This window comes from Callorhinus ursinus, unplaced genomic scaffold (genome assembly GCF_003265705.2).
Source record: "Callorhinus ursinus isolate GAN/ISIS: 27379988/994484 unplaced genomic scaffold, GSC_fseal_2.0 scaffold83, whole genome shotgun sequence".
Lineage (NCBI taxonomy): Eukaryota > Metazoa > Chordata > Mammalia > Carnivora > Otariidae > Callorhinus > Callorhinus ursinus.
The window spans coordinates 2,076,775-2,101,230 of record NW_027397145.1 but is presented as its reverse complement, the minus strand read 5'-3'; the positions used below and the strand labels follow the sequence as shown (position 1 = coordinate 2,101,230).

Here is a 24,456-nt window from a genome sequence, read left to right as displayed (position 1 = left end):
TTTAAAATTAATTTTTTAAATTAACATATAATGTATTATTTGTTTCAGGGGTACAGGTCTGTGATTCATCGGTCTTACAGAATACACAGCATTCACCATAGCACATACCAAGCATTCAGCTCTTGATTTCAGCTCAGGTCATAATCTCAGGGTCGTGAGATGGCGCCCTGCGTCAGGCTCCGTGCTGGGTATGGAGCCTGCTTAAGATTCTTTCTCTCCCAGGGCCCCTGGGTGGCTCAGTCGTTAAGCGTCTGCCTTTGGCTCAGGTCATAGTCCCAGGGTCCTGGGATCGAGCCCCGCATCGGGCTCCCTGCTCCGCGGGAAGCCTGCTTCTCCCTCTCCCACTCCCCCTGCTTGTGTTCCCTCTCTCGCTGTGTCTCTCTCTGTCAAATAAATAAATAAAAAATAAAATCTTAAAAAATATATATATTCTTTCTCTCCCTCCCTCTCTCTCTCCACCCCTTCCCCTTCTTCTCTCAAAAAAGAAAAAAGAATGAAAGATTAGGATGGTAGCTTTGCTTGTAGTGAGCATAGTATAATTATAGAGTTGTCCAATCACTATGTTGTACATCGGAAGCTAATGTAACGTTGTGTGTCAACTGTTTCAGTTATAACGAAACATTAGAATAAACAGGTCTAGAGAAAAAAAAAAAGAATGAAAGATTACATTCTGCCAAAAGAGCTATACGAATGGCTAATAAGCACATGAAAAGATGCTCAACATTATTAGTCATCAGAGAAATGCAAATGAAAACCAGAATGACAGCAGCAATGAACAATCCAAAAAGGAAATTAAGAAAACAATTCTATTTATAGAAGCACTCAAAAGAATAAAATACCTAGGAATAAACTTAAACAAGGAAGTGAAAGTTTTGTACACAGTTGAAGGAAACTAAAGACCTAAATAAACGGAAAGACATACATATTTGTGGATTGGACGACTTATATCGTTAATATGGCAACACTACCCAAAACAATCTATAGATTCAGTGCAATCTGTATTGAAATTCCAGCGGTCTTTTTTGCAGAAATGAAAAAGCTGATCCTCAAATTCATATGGAATTACAGGGAGCCCTCCCAGTGCTTCAGTGTGTTCACCAACCTGGAAGTTCTCTGAACCCCATAATTAGGGGTTTTAATGGAATCACCACTATGCAGACACTGTTGATTAAATCATTGGCCATTGGTGATTAACTTAACCTCCAGACCTTCTCTCTTCCAAGTGGGGCTGAACGTTCCAAGACTTGATTAGGCCTTTCTGGCAACCTGGCGCCATTCTGAAGCTATGTAGGGGCACCCAGCCACACCAGTCATCTTATTAGCATATGAAATGCACTCTTATCACTGTGGAGATTCCAAGGGTTTTAGGAGCTGTGTGCCAGGAGCTGGGGACAGAGACCAAATATGTATTTCTTAATGTATCAGACTCTTCAACAATAAAAAGAAGCAAACATGCAACAATACGGACATATCTAAAAAGTTCATTTAAAACTTCAGCAGCACATATACTAAAAATGAAAGGAGCTAAATCAAATAAAGTGTGACCATGTAAAAGACTACATGTTGTACTAGTCTAGTAATACAGAGTTTCTAGGAAAGGCAAACTAGGGAGACAGCAGATCAGTGGTTGGCTAGGGCTGGGAGTGGAAGCCGGATTGATTGCAGAAGGGCACAAAAGCCTTTTGGGGCGATGGATGCTGGATTGTGTTTGCACAACTGTACAAATTTATTCCAAAGAATCACTAAACTATACTTACAGTGAGTGAACTTTATAGTTTGTAAATTATACCTCAATAAAGCTGTAAGTAAACAACAATAAAAATGATAGCATGGTGAATAAAATCAGTGTTCTGAAATCTAAGTGGCATCCTGGTCTTTGAATCAAGACAGGACCAACCCTTCTGCCTCTCCAAACTTCTCATCTCTCCAGGCTACCCCCCCTGCTTACCAGGCAGGTCAGGCACTCCCAGATGAAGTAGGAGCCACCCTGCCCATCGCTTCCCCTCTAACACTAGTCACTCTGTCATTCCTTGCTAACTGCCTCTGCTCCTGGAGGGCAGGGATAGTACCTGCGTTGTTCACCACTGTATCCCAACATCTTGCACAGGCCCAGCACACAAGAAATGTCTGTAAATGCTTAAATGAAAGAATAAGACCGGGGTTAACCCAAATCTAATTTAAGGAATAGGGGTGGCAGTGGACTGTGGGAACAGAAAGCTGAGGAGACTGGGTTTCTGAGGGCTTCTGCTGAGCTGCCCAGGGAGGGGCAAAGCCCCTTCCTTCTGTTCTACCTATCTTCAGAATCAGAGTTTGACAGGGGTGCAAGGGAGGGCCTCTGCTTGAGCACAGAAATGCAACTTTAAAGGAATTTCACCTCCTCTTCCCTAGGTGACTAGATGACATCCTGCCCTATTACGGATAGAGTCCTCTTCTGAAGGCCTTTCAGTGGGGGTTGTGTCATGAGGTGGTTGGTCCATCCCACCCCTTGGGGAGCCTGGGCTGAGAATGTACATGGCTCTGGATGGCCATGTAACATGGGGCATGTGTCCCCACATCACACCCTGGTTATTTCTCCTTCTTAAACCCAGCTCCCATCTCCCATCTACCTTCCTCCATGTAGCAGAATATCCCTGAATCTTTGCCTTTACCTTAGAAGATCCTTGTCATTCCTCTGAGAGCCTCTCTCTGAAGTTTCCACCCTCCTTTCCTGGTCTCCAGGCTTCCCTGGGAAATGGGCTTGCCCTCTACGTTTCCTTTGGGGATGGAGAACTGAGCAGAAGGGGCTGAGCCCAGGGTATCTCAGCAGAGTGGAAGAGCTGGAAGTCTGACAGGGAAACCTAGATTGGGCTAATTTGGAACCCTGGGGGCTGGAGAAGCAAGTTAATCTACCCACTCAAGCCAACCCTGACTCACAGGGAAGTGACTTCAAAACAGCTTTCATAACCCCACCTGGAAGTTGGCCACGTTTCCCCTCCCAGCTCTGTCTTTGCGTCAAACCACTCACTCTCTGATCCTCCCTTTTCTCATCCCTAACAAGGGGGAGAATGGAGTTTTGATGAGGAATAACAAGACGATCCATGTGTTAAGAGCAAAGAATTTCGAGCTGTAACATCAGGTGTTCATGTTGGCTTTGCTAATTTGCCACACAAGCATGACAGGTCATTATGTTGTCTCTGGGCTTCAGCTTTCTTCTCTTTTTAATAGGGGATTGAAGTAACAAGGTCCCCTTCAAATACTAAAATTCTGATTCCTTAAGAAGTGAAAGTATGGGGCAACAGAAGAGCTGTATAAGGGTGTGACTGTAGACAAAAGACTAGAGTGAGAATGGGCTCTAGGCTCCCAGGTAGAGCTCTGCCTCCTTCCCATCATCCCTGGGTTTGCTCACTAAGCTAGGGGTCAAGGGCGCCCCAAGAAGCCCTGTACTTAACACGGCCTCATCTCATCCACCCAGCACCAGACCAACCCCAAAGTGATTTTTAAAAAAAAAATTTTTTTTTTGAGTAATCTGTAGAGATTACACCTAACGTGGGGCTTGAACTCAACCCAGAGATCAAGAGTTGCATGCTCTACTGACTGAGCCAGTCAGGTCCCCCCAACCCCACAGTGATTTTATCTCTGAGGCATGTGACAGCAGCTCTTCTCTTGGCCCTGCCTCTGCTCTCTTCTTTCCAATCTGGGCCCAACTCCCAGGCACAGTCCCTCGGCCCCACTGGCTGACTGGATAAGGATTTTTTCTCCTGAGCTGTAAACACTGTGGCAGAGCTAACTTCTAAATGATGACCTCTGAGTCAAACCCAAATCCTGAGTGAAAACCAAACTTGACTGAAGATTTAAACCAAAGTTTTGTTTTAAATACCTTGTGAACCAGTTCAAACCTAAATACTCATTATCACACTGTTCTATAATGGATGTTCATGATGATTCTAAACTGTTAGATAGTTAAATAATGCAGTTTTACTTCTCTATTTCTGAAATTTCATAATTTTCCTTAATGAATAGGTCTTATTATAAACCCTTGATACTTCAATGTATATTTTCTAAGAAAAAAGATATTCTCTTACATAACCACAGTAATCAAATTCAGGAGATTTAACATTGATACAGTACTTTTATCTAGAGTCCACATTCCAATTCCTTTATTTTTTTTTAAGATTTTATTTATTTATTTGACAGAGAGACAGCGAGAGAGGGAACACAAGCAGGGGGAGTGGGAGAGGGAGAAGCAGGCTTCCCGCTGAGCAGAGAGCCCGATGCGGGGCTTGATCCCAGGACCCTGGGATCATGACCTGAGCCGAAGGCAGACGCTTAATGACTGAGCCACCCAGGCGCCCCCCAGTTCCTTTAATTGTCCTGCTGATGATATATTAAGAGCAGGGGCAGATCCCCCAGTCTCTGAGAAATTCCATTTTGTGTGTACATTCTTCTTTGAAGATGTTGAATTAGTTATAGGGATCTTCTACAGAGTCCAAGGAAGCTCCTTTTATCCATCCTCCACTGTGGTTGTGCTGGTTGACCAGTCAAAACTTGTATGTGTTGGGGGAAGGATAGAATTGCTAGATGGGTGCCTTCCAGATGAATCTGAGCTGTTGGTTGTCCCTGAAAGCACAAGGGTTGGTGAGGTGAGTCCACCTATCTTCTTAGCAGTACCGGCAATTGTTCTCTCCCTTCTTGAGCGAGGAATGACCTGCATTTAAGTTGGCTTTGTAACCAAATAGACTTGTCTTTGAGTTCCAGATTTTGTCACTTAGTAGCTTATGAACTTGGGCAGATATAAAACAGTATCCATCTCACTGTTTTTCTAAGGATTAAATGAGATGTTGCTTGTGACACAGCACTTGTGTCTGGTAACTATTCAACCCATGTTGGTGATTGTAGTTATATTACAAATGGGTAGCTCAAAGCCCAGATTGAGACTCCTGGGTTCTCCTTGATGTTCAGTCATCCCTACATCTGTTAGTAGTTTGCCCTCTCCATTTCTTGAAATTTTAAGGGTAAGCAGGCTGTCCCAGGCACCTCTAAATGCTTGTCAGAAATCTCCCCACCAGAAGCAACTAATTTATTCCACAGCCAGTATCCTTAACTCTAGCACCACCTCGTGGTTGCCAGCGCAAACTCACCCTGGCTACTTCTGGAGGACCAAGGCTGGTAGTGCAGGACCATCAGAGCAGCTCTCATCTGAACCCTTGCAAAGTGCCAGGCACTGTATTACGCATTTCACATGCTTACTGCATTTAATCCTTAATCCTTATGGAGTAGGCATTATTACAGGTAGGGAAATTGCTGTTCAGAGACATTAAAATAACTTGCCAAAGTGTCACTGACAGCCAAGATTTCTATCCCAGTCACAAGACAGATTTGTTCACCATAATGCTACCCTGATAGCATTAAGGCTGGAAAGATTCTTTAGATTCACAGACTTCCTTACCCTGGGGGGGCAACTGAGGAATAGGGACTTACCTGAAATCAGAAGGCCAACTCATGCAGAGCCAGAACCAAAGGTGTTTGTCCTAAGAGGTGACTCTTTGATCTGGCTTTTTTTTTTTTTTTTAATTTTATTCGACAGAGATATAGTGAGAGCAGAAACACAAACAGGGGGAGTGGGAGAGGGAGAAGCAGGTTTCCCATTGAGCAGGGAGCCCGATGCAGGGCTCGATCCCAGGACTCTGGGACCATGACCTGAGCCGAAGGCAGACGCTTAACCGACTCAGCCACTCAGGCACCTCTGACCTGGGCTCTAAATGGACTAAGCCCCACAATGAGCCTGCCAAGCAATTTTAGATTATACCTGGAACAGCATTCCCAGACAGGGTTTAGAGTTGATTATAAAAGAACCCTGGAGGTGAATTGTTTTCACATGTACCTCTAGTTCCTGTTGTTCAGCTATGTCCTCAGCAACTTTGGCATCCAATGCTTCTAAACCCCTTGGCTGGTCATTTCCTATGTCCCTGGAGGCAGAGTCCTACCAGGGTGGGACTTGGCGGGTGGGAGTCCCAGCAGGCGCTCACTCAAATTGGCAACAAGGGAGAAGCTGGCATGAAGCTTAAATTCCACCTTGGCACTCAGCCCTCAATCCAGTGTGCCGGTCTGGGAGCGTCACGGCATGAGAACCGAAGCCAGAGAACAAAAGATGGCAAGCGCTGCAGGCCCAGACAGGCAAACACAACAGCCCACATACCCAGCACTAGTGTGCTGCCTTCCAACTTTTGACTTCAAACAGCACGTAGGGATGCCATTAGGAGGAAAATTATATACCTCCACCATGCACAGGCAAGTCTGCCCCTTCCCAGAGGGTGACTGGGTTATCATCTATCTGGCAGGCTATCATCTAAATCTGGCAGCATTACTGGTCAATTTTGTGAGATACATTTCCTTAAATAGGGAGAAAGGAAGTCATGCATCACACCTTGGTTTTTTAACTAGGCTCCCGAAAACACCCAAATAGGAACTCTAAGCACTTCAATCTTTGGGAAAAGCAAATTAAAATTTGCAAACGCAATTCTCTTCTCTTGACCCAACCTGGAAGGCTTGCTCTTGGATGAGGTTATTACTCTCCTACCCAGTATACCAGGTATGGGAGAACAAAGGAGGCTTAGCTTCTGCTCTTCCATCTGGACCACCCAAAGGTAACCAGATGTAGAAAAAGGATCAACTGTGGAATTAGGCCGGAGTAAAACCTGACTTTACCACTGCAGAGCTGCTGCTTCATCTCCTCTGGCCTGTTTCATGTAAAATGGGCACACCATCTACCTCCATGAAATCTTGAGTTACATGGGATAACATACTCGAAACAGCTTTTTAAAGAAGGGGCAGGTTTCCGTTTGGTGCACATGTGGAATCTGGGAAGCTACAAATTAGTCTCGCCCCAGCAACGTGAACCTCCTTCTGATGTTGACTTTGGGATCATGACCTCAGGCATCTTTTGCATATACCTTTCCATAGGCAAATGTAACAAAGACAACTAAAATCTAAGGCTTGAAAAGTTATGAGCTAATTAACTAAACTTAACACACACCTTGGAGAGCTCACTCATACTCTTTCTGTGGTTCAGACCTCGCCAGGGAACAATCCTAAAGAATCTCAAGCACACAAAGTGTATTCTTAAATATGGTTTAATACTCTTCTCCATTTCTGTACATCACAACACCAAGATTTCGCTGCTTAGGATCTCTCTGTAGAGGCTATAGAGAATGCAAAGGCTACGGTTTTCACCCCCTCTTATTTACGTGTTTGTATGTGTAAGTGTAATACATATCAGTATATATTGATACACACATCAATATATAATGCAATATATATCACCAAAGAGAACACATTGATTAAAGAAATACAAAATTTGGCATCATTTCCAAACTTAAATAGTAAAAATAAAAACTACAAAAGGAGCTGCATACCCTAAATGTATCATGTGAAACAACAAGCATATTCAAAAATGTAAATTTACATCCAATTGCTCTGGTCTTGTCATATCACATTAGACCCATTTACAATGGCAAAACCCTAAGGTACTGCTGTGAAGAGAGCATGTTTGCTCGCTCTTGGGTGTTCTGCAAACAAACAGCAGAGCCCAAAGCAAAAGCCTGTTCCGGTGAAGCCACCCACGTTGGTGAATACCAAAGAATTGACTCTTCTCACTGGGGGTTGAGACATCAGGTTATACATTGAAAGACAGTCAGTTGGACCTTAGAGTACAGTGTGAGAACCAGAAGCTTTACAGTTAAGACATACTCCCTTCATTCAAGTGAAACAGGATTATTGGAACGATAGGCAGGTCTGCAACCTGGGAACAAGGAGCTGGTTCAGACCAATAAAGCTACGAGTAACTGAGTCAAGTCAGTGAAGAACAGCAGTCAGGCACTAAAGTGTTAAAAGTACCCAATTTGAAAACCAAATGCACCCCACTACCCTATCAGTGTGGGAATGATACCAATTGACTTTTAAAACCTTTGGTCCTTCAAAGTCCATTTGGTATACTTTTTTTCATTGCTACCACTGGGCACATCCTATACACTTTATTCACTGTCACCACCTCGGGCACACCATGACCTTGCATGTCAGCTGGGGTCAAGTCCCACGTAGAGCCCAGCTGTGAAGCATAAGCTTCAGGTTTTCAGGCCCACTTTTGGATCCACCATAGTTAAGTCCTTGGTGCCAGAAGCTGTGTCCCATCCCTTCCCACCCCTGCCCTCCCTACCCTCCTCCCATAATTTCTCATATGAGAGGTGCTTGTAAGTCCCATATTTGAAACAGATGCTCCAACCCCACCAGGAGGTCAGGGGTTTATAATTACATGCACAGTCATACATGTCAGTCGTTCCTGTGAAAAACCTTGCAGTTCATTTTTAAAAAATCAAAACATTCACATAATCTCATGCCATCCAACACAAGGAAAACACGACCACCTCCCTTTTACCAAGGACAGACCCAAGCAAAATAAAATATTAAATTTCTTTGTGTCCACTTAAATTGCATGTTTTATTTCTCCCAATCCCAGCAAGAGCACAGAAGCCCCATCATATCCATCCCAAACTGGTTTCTAGTAGGCTAAGATTATGGGGACCCCTGTCAATGCAAGTGATGCTAAGGGTTCCCAAACCCCGGGCACAAATGCGCCTGCAAAACAGATGGAAGGAAACCGTGCACTTGGCCCAAATGCTTCGTATGTCAGTTTGACTTTGCAATGCAGTTTGCATCCTTGAAACTGACAGGCTGGAGGGGGAGAAGTAGTGTGAGGGAGTGAAGTTGAAATTGCCTCCTATTAGCTCACCCTTTCAACATTAAACAGAGACCGAGAGAGAAATGGTTCCGACATTTCACCGCGTGTATTTCTTCTTATGCAGTCTAAGCTGAGAATGCCATGTAAATGGGTCACTGCGAAATGCAGCAATTTAATTTTTCTCCAATCAAAATAAGAAACAAACCAGTATGATCTCATTTCTATTAACTTTTGAAGGTTTACAGCAGTTAAAGTATTTTTGATTCTATGTATGAAGGTTAAAAAAATCATTTTTTTTCATAAAATACAAGAGCAACCAATTTCACCATCGAGTAAAAGTAAAAACTGGGATTCTTTTTTAAATTAGTCCAAAGTGGCATTTTAGGAACTTAGTTGTAGGCTGCTGCGCTGACACCATGACAAACCAAAGTGTAGGGTTGGGTCTGGTTTTGTTTCGGTTTTCTTTTCAATATCCAATGCTCATGGATTAAGTTCTGGAAATGTTCCAATTGTAAGGCAGGGATCTGTTTGGATTCCACCATGGGTATGCTCCTTGGGTTGGATGCTGGAGGGTGAGGCACGTTTTGCCGGACCCATGTCGACTACCTAGTAGTCATCAAGGTCAAAAAATTCATCATCTCCTCCTTGGTATTCCATTCCCTGGAAATCTACTCGGTACCGCAAGATACCTGGGGAAGCAAATCAAAGAGTAAATCACCTGTGTTTATGGGATGGGGAAGGTTCACTTCAATAAGGAATTTGCAGAATTACAGAAAACAAAGAGATGGTAATAGAAAATGGTCCTAACCAGGGGGTGCCTGGGTGGAACAGTCGGATGGGCATCTGACTCTTGGTTTCGGCTCGGGTCAGGTTGTGATCTCCAGGTGGTGGACTGAGCCCTGTGTCAGGCTCTGCGCTCAGCACAGGGTCTGCCTGGGTTTGTCCTTCCATTTCCCTCTGCCCCTCCCCACCATGTGCACACGCTCTCCTCTCTCTCAAATAAACAAATCTTTAAAAACGGTCCCAACCAATGAAGCTGCAACCATGTGTTGCCTCAACCTCCTTGCTTGGTGGAGGATATGCACACCTTTGCCTGAAGTAACTTGACTTTGGGATAGCCAGGAAAAGCTTTGGCTTGAGACCCTGGCCTTAAGTTTATTTTCCTTACTTGCTACTCACCTCCAATTCCACCAAATCCTTTCACAAACTGGGATCCTTCTTGTGACTTATCTGTGACAATTTCCAACGTAGCTCCAAATTTTTTATAGTTGTTAGCAAACCATTCCAGCAGGGGCATGCTCTCAATCAGCTCATGTTCTTGTCCTGTCTACAAGGGTGGCCATGAAGATACAGAAAAAAATGGGATCAGGATATATCAAGACTTAGCGACCCTATCCTCCCCATCCGTTGTCATTCTCATTCTTCCTTTCATTAAGTGGGTGTACAACTCTATGAAGTATGGTTTCTCGTGACATCATTCTAACAGCACAGAAGTTCTATTTCAAATAACATTCCTCCTCAGGCTCTGGTTCAGTGATGAAATGTCAACAAACACTTAGAAGTTTTTCAACTTCTGGTCCTGTTGTTGTTTCTAAAGTCGGGCTGTTGTAAAGTGTCTCCAGGCAGCACTCATTTAACAACCCAGAAGAGACACACCAGAACTGCTTTAGGAGTAGCCTTGTAAAAAAACAAAGTCCTTCAACTCCCAATTTGAGGAAGCTACTATCCTTAAGGGATCTATGCTGGGCAGGGGACACTTTAAGCTGTGGTGATGCATTTAAACTAAACCTGCAGAAGGTGTGTCAGTGTAAGAGCTGATCAAGTAAGTGAAGAAAGCACAGATTCACAGTGCAGAAGAGGCACTGGTCAGTCAAATCTTCTCTACTATTTCAAGAATGAGAATGCCTGACTACTAAAAATAATGAACCACCGTAACCATGGCATGGCCTCCTTCCTTGGAGTCAGACTGGTATGTAGCAGATAAGAGGTGATCACCTCCTGCTGCCCCCCACCACCCCAAGTGCCAACAGTATGACATTTGTTTCCCGAGGCAGATACTCTGTGCTGCCAGTGCTCAAACATGGATTTATGTTTCCTTGCATGTATCAGCAAACTAGAAAAACAACCACATACCTCTTTATCTGTGAAATGAGATTTATCCTTCTCTTGTTCTGGAGTTAGATAGAGAATTTTCTCCTCTGTAGTATTGGGGAAAAAATGTGTTAACCTGGTTCTCATATACTAACAGATATAAGTCTCACGAGGTAAGTCAGGTTAGATCAAAGGGCTTCTGACCTCCTCCTATCAACCTTCTTTTCATAAACATATTAGTTTTCATGCACTGAGTATCTACCAGATACGGTGGTCCTACCATACGTAAACACCAAAGACATTCAAGATAGAGTTCTTGTCCTCAGGAAATTTAACAGTCTTAAGCAGACACTTATCAGTTCAAGCAAAACAATTTATGCAGACTGAAGCCACCTCCCCCAAATCTTCACCTCGGCTTTCCAGAACACAGAAGTCACTAACAAAAAGCAATCTTATTTTATTTTCTAATTCTCATACCTTCTGTGCCTTGGCAATGAAGAACATATCTCATTATATCCAGATTTTCATAGACTATTAGAATCTCTACAGCTCCCATTTCTAAAGCCTTTAGTGTATCTTCAACTCCAAAACAGTACTTGCCCGTGTCCTGGCTGATTTCATCAAAGTATCGTCCTGTGATTAGGAACAGGTCCGTAAGTACATATATTAAAGTTTCCTTTGTAGATACAGACTTTCTTGCTCAAAATCCGAGAGAAAAAAATCAACTCAAAAATGAGTTCAGTGCCCAAAATCAGTGAAAAACCATACAACTCTAGTTGAGGCTCCAGAATTCCCTCAAGAGGTTAAGGGCTGGGCCAAATACACAGTCATTTGGAAATGTATGTGTGCTCCATTAAATCAGAAACAAAGGCAAATAATGGCCAGCTTAATCTTTAATTTGGGCTCTCTATTCACCACTCTATTACAAAGGATAATATGCAAAATGAGACTGAAGTTTGGTTCCTATTGCCAAAGGGTAAAAACAGAAATATAAGCACCTTTATTAGACCTCATGACTAAAGAACTCATGACTAAAGGATTAAATGTGATTTCACTGAGGAAGTTTTTAATACAAATGCTAAATCTTCCTCTTTTACCTTTTCAGCATCGTTACATACATATAATCATGTACACACAAATACACAAAAACTTTTCACAGAATAAGTAAACAAACTGCATTTCACTGATACCTATTAATTTCTTCTCTTGAATGAATTTCACGTTGGAGAGAACTTCAGTAGATAACTCAATAGCTTGGTTGAATCCATTTTCACCACCATAGGAAATATCAACTAATTTTAAAACTTTTGATTGCAACCTCTGACGTACACACACATTAAAAAAAAAAGAAAAAAGCATCATTAGAACCTCAACAAAACACCTTTACCAAGACCACTACTTCTTCATGGTATGCAAAGCTCAGCATTATGAACACTGAAGTCTAAGGGGAAGAATACAGGGAAAGAACCCAATTTATTCATGAGCAGATCTCAGTGAGCAACACTGTCAAGGGTAAACTTCCCCAGCCAATTATATCATACATTCAATTAGACCTGTAAGAGGCCATCTCATTAATCACCAACAAGACTGAGTTTCTTGTTAAGGAAACGGGGGACTGTTAGTCCCTGTCATATAAGCCATATAAGTTTGTAGTGTACAACTCCACTTTTTTGGCTGAAACTTCTACCATAATGCTACTCCCTCTCCAGTAGAGCACCTTGGGAATAGTTTTATGTCTGAGCCCATGTCATAAACCAAAAGATCTTTCTGGATTAAATGCTTCAGGCTAATCAGCTCTGTCATATTGCTGACAGTTTCACTGCTTTATTTACCTCCAGGAATAAATCAGAAAAAGACCAGAAAAACTTTTAGCCCCTAGTTTCTTTGAAATCACACTCCATTTGCAGGCCAATTATGGCAATCCACTAAACTAGGAGCTGCCACAGGACCAGAACGATGCTGTATAAAAATGGTTGGGGCACCTCAGTTGGTTGCTCTCCTGCTCTCTCTCGGTCTCTCTCAAATAAATAAATAAAAAATAAATAAAAATGGTTGGTTTTGAAAAAGAAAAAAGACCCAGAAAAGTATGGGGGAATGTTTCTTTCTTTTTTTTTTTTTTAAGAACTTTGGGATCATGAACTGAGTTGAAGGCAGACACTTAACCAATTCAGCCACCCAGGCACCCCTGAGGAATGCTTCTTAAACACCCTGAATTCTGCCAGTTCAGAGCTAGGTGGTTTTTTGTTTTTTAAAGTTAGGTTTTTAAACAGGAAATATATCACTTGAAAACCAGAAAAGATGTGTACATCCCAGTACTGTGCACCCACTTATTCCCACCTAGCAACTTAACAGAGCACCGACTTCACACTTACCTGATCAAACATATCAGATTGACTTAGTTCAGTTTTAAAGTCAGCTGATCCAGCTAAAACAAGACCAGCCACATTCACTTTGTCTCCAGAAATAAACAGCTGTACAGCAGTCTCAGCTACTTTCCGAACATAGTTATGTCGCTTTTCCATTCTTAAACGAGCAAAACGCAAGGCTGACTGACCTCCTCTACCTTTGACACAAAAAGTGGGAGGAGAAAGGGCAATCATTAAAAAGTACAAAATAACTTGCTAATTAAAAACTAATCATGCCATTACCCAACAAAAGGACAAAGAGAAAAATTACTATTTTCTTAACTGTTTGGCGTAAACTGACATGCATTTTTAGAGAGTAACTACTAATTATTTTATCAAAAGAAGAGCCACAGGCACCAAGGAGTCATGAGTCATTTTATGATGTTTTTCCCATCCTCTGGATTTATTCCCCTCCATTATACAGTTGACCCCCCTCTTAAAGGAAGAAGGAAGAAAAAAAAAAGTTTTATTTTTTTAAAGTAATCTCTACTCCCAAAGTGGGGCCTGAACTCACAACCCAGAGATGAAGCGTTGCATACTCCACCAAATGAGCCAGTCGGGCACCCCTGCAGTGGACCCTTAAATAATAAAGGTTTGAATTGTGTAGGTCCATTTATATATGAATTTTTTTGATAAATGCAGTATAGTTCTATAAATGTATTTTCTCCTCCATATGATTTTAATAACATTTTCTCTAACTTATTTTAAGAATACAGTACAAAATACAATATAACATACTAATGTGTTAATCGACTGTTTATGTTAATGGCTTCCCAGCAACAGGTTATTAGTAGGTAAGTTTTTGGGGAGTCAAAAGTTATATGCAGATTTTCAATAAAAGTTATGTGCAGCTGAGTCGGTGCCCCTAACGTCCATGCTATTCAAAGGTCAACTGCACTATTTATTTTCTTATTGCTAGACACAAAAGAAAATGGGCTCATATTCTCTTCCTGTGTTACCATGTTTCTTTGGGAGATCCACAGTGAATTTGTGCAGGACTTCTCTTGTGTTTCCTTGGAGTGTGCCAAAAAGTGCACCACTACCATCTATTACAATGAAGCCAAACTTGCTGTCATCTGAAAGTAGTGCTGTAAGAGCCTGGAAAGCAAACATAAGTACCACACAATAAATCCCAAAGCCTTTCTAGGGTCAAGACAAAATCCAAAAGGACATATACAAGCGCTTTCACCCCACCCAAGATGGTATGAATACTTAGAGAGAAAAGCCATTTTATGGAATAATTTAGACTTCAGCTATAAACATGTAATCCATATGTACAATTTTGAACCAGATGCAGGAAAAAACCAACAATACTGATGTGAAGCCTTTCAATAAACCTGACCTGGACACATGAACACAAAGCCACCAGAGATACAGGGTTCAGATCCATTCTAGTCCTTGATTTGATTTAGAGTGATGACAATCCATGGAACATAATATTCAAATTAAAAGTCTAACCTCAAAGGAAAAAAAACCCAAAAAACCTAACCTCCAAAAGCTTTCTGTACAACCCCAGCTTCAACAGGCAGTATTCATTATAGCAAAGAGTATCTTGTAAATCAACTCTAGAGTAGAATACATGAGTAAAAAACCCAGAAAAAAAGTCTATAAAAAGATCTAGTTTTGAAATGTTTCATTTAACTCCTATGTCTTGAGCCTCCTTAATGATACCAGGATATAAAACTCAATCTTATTTTAAAGGTATTATTATAGCTAAATGATTTAGGTTTTTGTGGAGGAAACCCCTCCTGGGTTAGCATATAATTATATCCCAACAGTTTTGCCTCCTGAAAGAGCCAATATTTAAACAGTCCTGGGAACCCACATAGATGGGTGAGTTTTCATGATGGGAGTCTGTGCACCTGGTAAATGACTAATTGCTAGGCTTTTTTGGAGCTAAGAAATACCCATTCCATTTTATTATTATTATTTTTAAAAGATTTTATTTATTTATTTGAGAGAGAGACAGCGAGAGAGGGAACACAAGCAGGGGGAGTGGGAGAGGGAGAAGCAGGCTTCCCGCCGATCAGGGAGCCCGATGCGGGGCTCGATCCCAGGACCCTGAGATCATGACCTGAGCCGAAGGCAGACACTTAATGGCTGAGCCAACCCAGGCATCCCTACCCATTCCATTTTAACTAAGGAAGAAAATTTCCTTTAAAAATTGACCAGAAAGCAGATTAATCATTAAGAATCAATCTTTAACCATACCATGTCTGATAATTAGCATTAAGACATGAATGTTACGCACATTACATCACAATCTGTTAAGTAGCTTGATTGATTTTAGGTTTTCAGCAATTCTTCTCATCCGGGAATACTTACCCCTCATAAGAATGGGTAATTATCCTATTAAACAGGACATAAATTGTGTGGTGCAGTATGTCACATTCATATCTAGTTATCAACATATCAATTAAAAGCCAAAATAAACAAAGCTAGCAAGATTAAATAGTACTTTGGAAGAGTTAAGGTTTAGAAATATGAATGAAGCTAGCTTAATAAGTTAAAGCTAGATAACATGAGTACCAGGTACTATTTAAATTAACAAGACTCAAAATCTGCTTTCATGAAACTAGATACAGGTAAGTGGGACTGGGTAAGACCTTCCCAATGAAGCTTTTGCCAGAGGAGGCTGGCAAGATAGCCAAAGAGAACAGTCTCAAGCATCTATGCAACAAACCAAGATCCAACTGGAATTGGACTTCCTGTCAAGTTAGCAGAAATCATCCATTGTGTAAACTGTGTCGACAAATGTCAGTTCTAATTCCACTGTAGAGGTTTTTCCCTAGGTCGATGAAAAGCAAAAGACTGAACTAGAAGCCAGCTGTGAATTCCTGATTGTTCTACTGTTGACTGATTTAGGTCACTCTAATGAGGCTTCCTTTCCACCCTTAAATTTTATCTTATGGCAGCTCTGTCACTCAAAAGTTTCATGGGGGGAAAAAAACCTCTTACAGTCCTCAAGATTTTAAAATTTGTGAGCTACTAAGGGTGCTAGAAATACAGCCAAGTATCATGGGTATATAGGGAGATATGGAGATCTGGTTAGGCAATTATGTCTTCACCTCTAACCAGTTCTCCAAACTCAGTTTAGCACTTTTTTTTTTTTAAAGATTTTATTTATTTATTTGACAGAGATCGAGCGAGAGAGGGAACACAAGCAGGGGGAGTGGGAGAGGGAGAAGCAGGCTTCCTGCTGAGCAGGGAGCCCAATGCGGGGCCCAATCCCAGGACCCCTGGGATCATGACCTGAGCCAAAGGCAGACACCTAACGACTGAGCCACCCAGGCGTCCCTCAGTTTAGCACTTCCCTCAAACATGCTGAATGATTATGTCATTGTGTCATGATAAATGTAAAGTCTTTTATTTTTTGAAAACAGCCAGCCTTGTGGTACAATGACTTAGAAAACAGTCTGGCAATTCTTCAAAAGGTTAAATAGTTACCACATTACCTAGAAATTCCATTCCTAAGCATATACCTGCCTCTCCCCAAGAAAACATATGGTCACCCAAAAACTCATACATGTGTGTTCAGAGCAGCATTATTCCTAACAGCCAAACAGTGGAAACATTACAAATGCCATCAACTGATGAAGAGAAAAATAAAATGCAGCCAAGTATCATTTGGTAATAAAAAGGGATGAAGTACTGATGCTAAGTTAAAGAAAACAGTTGCAAAGAGCCACCCACTGTATGAAATGATCAACCTAAGCGAATCTAGAAAGACAGTAAAGATCAGTCATAGCCTAGAGCAGAGAGATCTTGGGGGATGGGAATGAGGCGAGGATTGGAAATAACTGCTAATGGGTATGCGGTTTCTTTCTGGAATGATGACAATATTCTGCACTTGAACTTCTTACCTCTGTATGGAATTTGTTGTCACACAAATACAATGACGTATTAATTGGTTTGAAAGGTTCAAAGTCAATATTGACTTTCTTTTCTTTTCCTTCCTCTGTTACAATTGTACCACAGTAAACAACCAGGCCATTTGGAGGTACTGCAAAAAAACACAATTTCTCTACTTAAATCCACAGTTAATTTTCCTCAATTAATAGAAAATATTCCAACAGTCTACTGTCCCTGCTCCTTTATTTTGAATTATTTTTCAAGATTTTACTTTTCAGTAATCTCTATATCCAGCATGGGGCTCGAACTTACAACCTGGAGATTAAGAATCACATGCTCTACCGACTGAACCAGCCAGGTGCCCCATGTCCCTGGCTCCTTTAGATATTAATTTAAATAAAGCAGAAATATTTGTAAATCTTTCCTGCAGAATTCTCTCCCTAATTTTGAAAATTCTTGAGATGTTTTAAATGGGAGGATTTAGGTTTTTTAAGTAACCACTACTTTAAAGAAAAGTAACTTAAAAAAAAAAGGGTTAAATTCCAAGGCCAAAGGGACATTGCTGATAGATGTTTGAAAAAAACCATTAGTAACCAAAAGCATCATGGCAGGATCAAAATGAAAAATATAACCAAGACAAAGTAGAGGAGGACAATGTTCAAGCTCTAGATTACCTTTGTTATAAAGTTTGAGTCTTTGTTGTACAGATGTAATGGCTCCCAGGACTGAAAGGCGGTTTACTCGTGACTTAATGTTAGATGCAGTTCCAAATTCATCTGCTAACATTTTTGCCACTCGTGAAATCTGGTCTTTGGGAGGAATGATCAATGATATCATGCTTGTGCCATTGCTGTGGAAGAAAGAATAACATTAGAGGTTCAAGTACCACGTAAGTGAAGAGTGAAGAGTTTAAATTCATGCTTACCATTAGTAAAGGGAGCTAATGAAATTCCCCTAAAATAGAAACTGATCACTCCCTAGGTGACCAGGAAGGTAGGAACTACACCAGTGTAATCAAAGTATGCGGGGTAGGGAAGCGTGTTCAAAATATGGTAGGTACTCAAGTATTTGTACTCAAATTAAAGGTTTTATTTATTTATTTGAGAGAGAGAGCACACAGTAGGGGGAGAAAGATAAGCAGATGCCCCACGGAGTGGGGAACCTGATGCCGGACTCCATCCCAGGACCCTGAGATCATGACCTAAGCCGAAGTCAGACACTTAACCAACTGAGCCACCCAGGTGCTCCAGTACTCAATTATTTGAATGAATCTTAGCTATGTAAAAAAAAAGACAGCACTTTAAGGGATGCTCAGGAAACATCTCATTCTTCAAGGGCAAACTGAGAAGCTTTCGTAAGGCGGGTGACAGCAGGCTGAAATTTGACAGAGGCCACGGCAGAGGCCTGGAATCTGGTGGTTCTTTCAGTGGAAGAAGTCGTCACAGGATGATGCACAAGTCTTTACAAAGTCTACGTGAAAGAACAACTGATTATCATCCTGTCAGTCCCTTCCCCCTTTAAATTCCAGGCTCACCATGAAAATTTATAATCATCAATTTAGCACCCTAAGTAATCTGATAATGGGAAAGGTGTGTGGAATTCACACAAATATCCCAATTAGGAAATCACACACTCACTCTAGGTGTATCTCTAAATGTACTTTACGTACTGATCACCTTTGATACTGAGAAGATATATATACACACAGCATACACTGAGGACCTGGTCAATTCTGGGTGCTCAAACAAATTCCAGCTCCGAGAACTAAAAATGAGGACCAAATTCTGAACTATGGAGGGTACTACTACCAAGGCCTTGCCATATGGGAAGACCCTTTTGAGCAGCCACCAACCTCTATCTAACCTTGATACTGATGCCAACATCATCTTTTTTAGCTACATTATCTAAAGATACTTATTAACAGTATCTCATTTCAGTATTTCTAGTTCTACTTGAAGCACACACAAAACTACATTATCAAAACATATCAACTCATCACTAATCATTAGAATAATGCAAATCAAAACACAAAACCACTTCACACCCATTAAAATAGTTACTATCAAAAAACAAAGTAACGTGTTGGCAAAGATGTGGAGATATGAGAACCCAATGCCTTGCTGGTAGTAATGTTAAATCATACAGCCATTATGGACAACAGCATGGCAATTGTTCACATAATAAAACAGAATCACCATGTGATCTAGCAATTCCACTTCTGGGTCTATCCTCCAAAGACTGGAAGCTGGGAACCAAACAGAGACTTGTGCATATGTACACACAAAAACTCGTGTTCACTGAGGCATTAGTAACAGCAGTCAAAAAAACCCCCTACGTCCAACTAATAAACAGGTAACAAAATGCAGTATAATCATATAATGGAATATTATTTAGCAATAAAAAGGAATGGAGTATGGACATTTTACATTATACCAACTAGATGCAGTCACAAAAACCCACATATTTTACGGTTTCATTTATACGAAATGTGCAGAACAGGACTGCCAAGGTGGAATGGGGAATGACTAGTAATGGGCATGGGGGAGCGAAGGGGGGGAAGGTCTTTCTGGGTTGATAAAAATGTTCTAAAATTAGATAGTGGTGATTGTTGCAGAACCCTTGAAAAACCAGTAAACTGTGTTCTTTAAAAAAGGGGGTAATTAAGAGGGTGCCTGGCTGGCTCAGTCAGAAGAGCATGTACCTCTTAATACTGAGGTTGTAGGTTCAAGCCCCACACTGGGTGTAGAGATTACTTAAATAAATTCTTCTAAACAACAACAGCAGCAAAACCCCAACCTGCCCCCAAATGAGGGGGGCTGTAATTAGGGGTGTCTGGCTGGCTCAGTTGGTGGAGCATGTGACTCTTGATCTCAGAGCTGTGAGTTTGGGCTCCATGTTGGGCAAAGAGCTATGAAAAATAGATAAATAAGGGCTCCTGGGTGGCTCAGTTGTTAAGCCTCTGCCTTCATTTGGCTCAGGTCATGATCCATGATCCTGGAGTCTGGGGATCAAGCCCCACATTGGGCTCCTTGCTCGGCGGGGAGTCTGCTTCTCCCTCTGACCCTCCCCCCTCTCATGCTCTAATAAATAAAATCTTAAAAAATAAATAAAAAGGGAATAATTTTACAGTATATAAAACTGTGTATCAATAAAGCTGTTATTAAATAAAATCTATGGTAAAGACTCAGAACAGGATACTCCTTTTAAAATCTCATCTTAAAAAAATAATAATAAAATAAAATAAAAATCTCGTCTTTTAACCTGACAGCTTACTAGAAAAGCCAACGGTTTTTCTGAGAAATGTTAATTTGTGTTTACTAAATTAACAATAAGTTAATTTTATGCTAAAAAGACTATCAGTTTTATAAGCAGAATGAGTGGCAATATGAACAGAATCAAATCTATAAACACACATATATACGAAATTAATAGCCCCAAATCTAACAGCTTCAGTATAAGTTGAGCCAATTTATATTATACATATAACTAATATTTTATACAGTAAAATTAATTTCACAGATTTTTTTCCTCAGTATTAGTGGTAAAAAGGGACCTCATTTACACAAGATCCTGCCCTTTCAAAGTTTTCTCCTAGTGGTAAATCCTACAGGTTCTCTTGTCAGGTTTTACCTATAAGCAGACAAGCTGCCTATCTAGCCCTTCCAACTATCAAAATAGTTATTCTCAGGTTGTCAGCTTATTTTGTATCTCTGAAATTGGCACTGTTTCTGTTGGGTTTCTATTCAAAACCCAGAAGGCCAGTTCACAACTTCGGGGATACTCTCCTCAATACAGGCTGATCAATGACAGCACATGGTAAAGTACGCTATGGGCTCTGCTGCCACCCCTGGGGTAGGGGAGCAAGTATTCTAGCCAAACCAGAGAATCAAGCCGACTTATGAAGAGCAGCTTCACTTGGCATCACAAACAATCAAAATGACCACAAAACAAAGCTGCTTCAAAACAATCCCTTGCTCGTGCACACACAAACACACATTAAGTCAGGGGTATCACTCTCTAAAATGTTTTTCATTTTAATGTTCACAGTATCACTACAAAAAGGAACTTTTCTAAATCAGGACAAGGTATCAAGAAAAAATTCTACATACTATACTACCTGTGACCATGTTCCAGTTTCTGAACTAGATGGAAAAAGAATTCCCAAATGAAACAAACTGGTATCTTCTATTACAAAAAAAGAAAAACGCTCTTTACAGTCAGTGAGTTCGTTGGATCCTATTTTCAAGCAACCAACTGTAACAAACTGCTATTCTTCCAATAATTTATCTTGCTAGGCTTCTAAAAAGGAATTTCCAAAGAACCTTTCTGATAATTTTTTCTGGAGTTATGTCAAACTTCAAGGAGGAGAAGAGGAGTTTGGTCTGGGAGGGGCTGGAAACATTAGGCAAGTAAATTTAACTTCAAACATGGTCTCTATTTTAACTGCTACCTACCTGTCTCTACACAGGGGCTGTCAATTTATGCACATGCACGATATGAAAATACAGAAGAACAGAAGACAGATATATTTTAATACCGACTTTACTAGCTTGTGCTTGTTTTCAGATTAACAATTCTCAAGAGAACATTGAATATATTTCTCTACCCTACGGGTTCTTGGAATCTTTAGGGACCAAAGGAGTTATTTCTCAAAAGGACTCAGTTTTTAAAAGTGGACGTGCTCTGATTTACAGAGTAGTTTCCTAGGAGATGGAACTAGCAAAGAGGCAATCAGTAGGGAATGGAATGAGAAGGGGCTCCAAGGATAGCAGGGTTTGAAGCGCACTTAGCTCAGGAAGCAAACAGGCACCAAACCCCAAAGGATGGAAAGTTTTGAGGCTAAGGATGTTGGGACAAATTCAGTGAACCCAAAATGCCTGAAGGAAATCCTTAAAGCAAGATAATCATGCAGAGGACAAAGCACTGACCTTAAGATAATAAGCAGCTACTTACTTTCCACTGCAGATAGGTTAAGCAGATAAGCATTCATAAGCAACTTTGCTGTATAGCACCAAAGCTGGACAACCAACCTTACACTTAGATCCATGTAACATTCTAGAGAATGCAAAGTACTGAAGACACCTGAGAAGAAAATCTTGCCATACGTTTCTACTTAAGTAATTCAGAAATGTAGGCTTGCCAAAAAAAAACCAAAACAAACAAACAAAAAAAAACGGTAGATAAGTTGCTAAATCTGAAACACTACTTGAAAGTTAGTTTTGGCCTCTTACTCCTTTTGAATTTTGATTAATACTCAAAAAAGTACCTTTCACTAGTTTCCCTTAATGGCTCTTTCTATTCCACGTGGGATGTTGGTGGTGGAAACACCTTAAGTTTTTAAATTCACTGTTATTAAAAAAAAATTAATTAATTAAATTCACCGTTATTAAGTGGATGGATGGCCTCTACCTTAGAAATTTAGAGGCTACTTTATAATACCTGATTTTTTTTTTTGGTACGATGGGTTTAACAGAAGCAGATTAAAGTTTTTCCAGAGAAGTTTCCAAACAAAATAAACGCTCATTTACCCCCAAGGCAAGCGAATCAAGGTTGTTAGACCAGTTTGTGTAAACACCAAAATAAAATCAAGGAAGCTGAATATTTCATTTTAAAGTAACCCAAACAACCCACCAGGAACTGAAGTAAAGCTTTCACCAGGAGTTGCTGGACACGTATGCAAACTACATCCTTTTTAAATTTTAAGATTTTTCATCTACTGTTCTGCTTTGTCACTATATCTTTTCCAAAATCAAAAGGCTCTCACTCAAGAGTCAGTGAATTATGAGGTACAGCAATGATTGACATGCAGGTTGTAAGAACTGGGCAAAGCAAGACAAAGCATACATCAATGTGGCACATAAGGCTTCCCAGGGCTTCTGCTCCTGGATTCCTTCTTGTTCTCACCATATTTGAGGTACTTTCCCTTATCAAACAAGGGTTCATCAATGCTTCCAGAGGACTAACTTTTGAGCAACAAAATAGCTGGGAGACAGAAAGAAGTAACTGTAAACAGATTAAATGCGGACAAATAAAACTAGACAAAACTCAGGAAGGAAGAGAATTTAAATAAAGAGCTGACAGCTTTTCCTTCCTTCAGTTTCAAACAAACTTTGAAGAAAAGTTTCTCTCCCTAAAAAGGGAGGTTATGATAGTGCCACCAGTTATTCATCTAAGGTTTCATGAACCCTGAGCATTATGGACAGGGAAACATGTATAAGGTCACCCGAAGTGCCAGGACTGAAATGCCTGTAAGGTAGAAAATGCAAGGTAATCAGAGCAAAGCCTGGACTATGCAGTGTGTCTAACTTTAGGTCTCACATAGTTGCAGCCTTTGGAAGGAAATGTGCCTTCTGCCGAATGACAGGCAAAGAAAATCTAGGCACTCTTTGACTTGTAAAGATTTTATCAAGGATCATCGATAATGCTCAGGAACACTTTAGAAAGATAGCTGAAAAAAAAAAAGTGGTTCACACAAGGTTGTCCACTGACAACCACTATTTGCATGAGAACCCTGAATCCTTGAGAGAACTTTCTAAAAGAGTGAAACAAAAAAATAAATGCTCATATACAAAAAAATCTACCCTCCTCTATTCTGATTCAATGGCTCTTGAATAGGGACAGTAAGTGTAGTGGTGATTATAAGATTTTCAGAAAGACAATTTTCAGAAAGACTGATACAAATACAATTATATCAATTCTGATGTGTAATTAGGGCTGAGAGTCACTGGGTCCGGCTTGCTTTCTGCGACTCTAAGCATGATCTCTTGGCCAGCTGAAGCCTGAGATTCCATGACCTCATCCCCACCTAGAGAAGACAAACTGAGCCCACCTGCTGTAGATAAGCTGCTGTCATTTACCCTAGCAGCAATGTAACCACAATGAATTGTCCAACTTTTCCAGGACAGACCACCCACTTCGCACCAAATGCCTGTCACCCATCTCATCACCCCTACTTAGCAGAATTACTTTCAGTTTAGGACCAGGAAGTAGACTGCCTACTATATATTCTTTGTTGGGATTTAGAGGGTATGCTCCTCAAGGAGCTTTCATCCCAATGTTTGATAACTGGGCTTGTGCCAAGGATATGGGTGGCCAAGGATTCCCACCATCCCCTTTTCAAGCTCAAGAATCTCAACTTAAATCTCCAATCATTTCTGGGAATTGCTAAGCTAGCCAGATTATATGGATCACCAGCTGTAAATCAATGAGTTCCTCTCCAATTTCTACTGCCTTTGTCCATGTATATTTTTTAAAGGTTTTATTTATATGAGAGAGAGAGAGGGAGAGGGAAAAAGTGAGAGCGCATGCACATGAGCAGGGGGAGGATCAGAGGGAGAGAAGAGGGAGAAGTAGACTCGCTGCTGAGCCCAGAGCCCAGAGATCAGACCTGAGCAG

General features: G+C 40.8%; 1 protein-coding gene and 1 long non-coding RNA gene across 2 annotated transcripts in view; one reads left to right on the top strand and one right to left on the bottom strand.

Annotated features, from left to right (window-relative positions):
* LOC141371654 (uncharacterized) overlaps positions 1-24,456 on the top strand; it is a 33,501-nt gene that overhangs the window by 4,186 nt on the left and 4,859 nt on the right. The window lies entirely within an intron of this gene.
* Positions 7,094-24,456, bottom strand: part of ETF1 (eukaryotic translation termination factor 1) — a 29,176-nt gene continuing 11,813 nt past the window's right edge. Inside the window, exons 3-11 of the mRNA XM_025852304.2 lie at positions 17,736-17,911; positions 17,073-17,212; positions 14,169-14,307; positions 13,177-13,367; positions 11,995-12,124; positions 11,282-11,437; positions 10,847-10,911; positions 9,893-10,040; positions 7,094-9,402 (exon numbers count right to left, since the gene is read on the bottom strand). Coding sequence (XP_025708089.1) covers positions 9,320-9,402; positions 9,893-10,040; positions 10,847-10,911; positions 11,282-11,437; positions 11,995-12,124; positions 13,177-13,367; positions 14,169-14,307; positions 17,073-17,212; positions 17,736-17,911 — 1,228 coding nt within the window. The 3' untranslated portion in view covers positions 7,094-9,319. The remainder of the gene's footprint in view (positions 9,403-9,892; positions 10,041-10,846; positions 10,912-11,281; positions 11,438-11,994; positions 12,125-13,176; positions 13,368-14,168; positions 14,308-17,072; positions 17,213-17,735; positions 17,912-24,456) is intronic.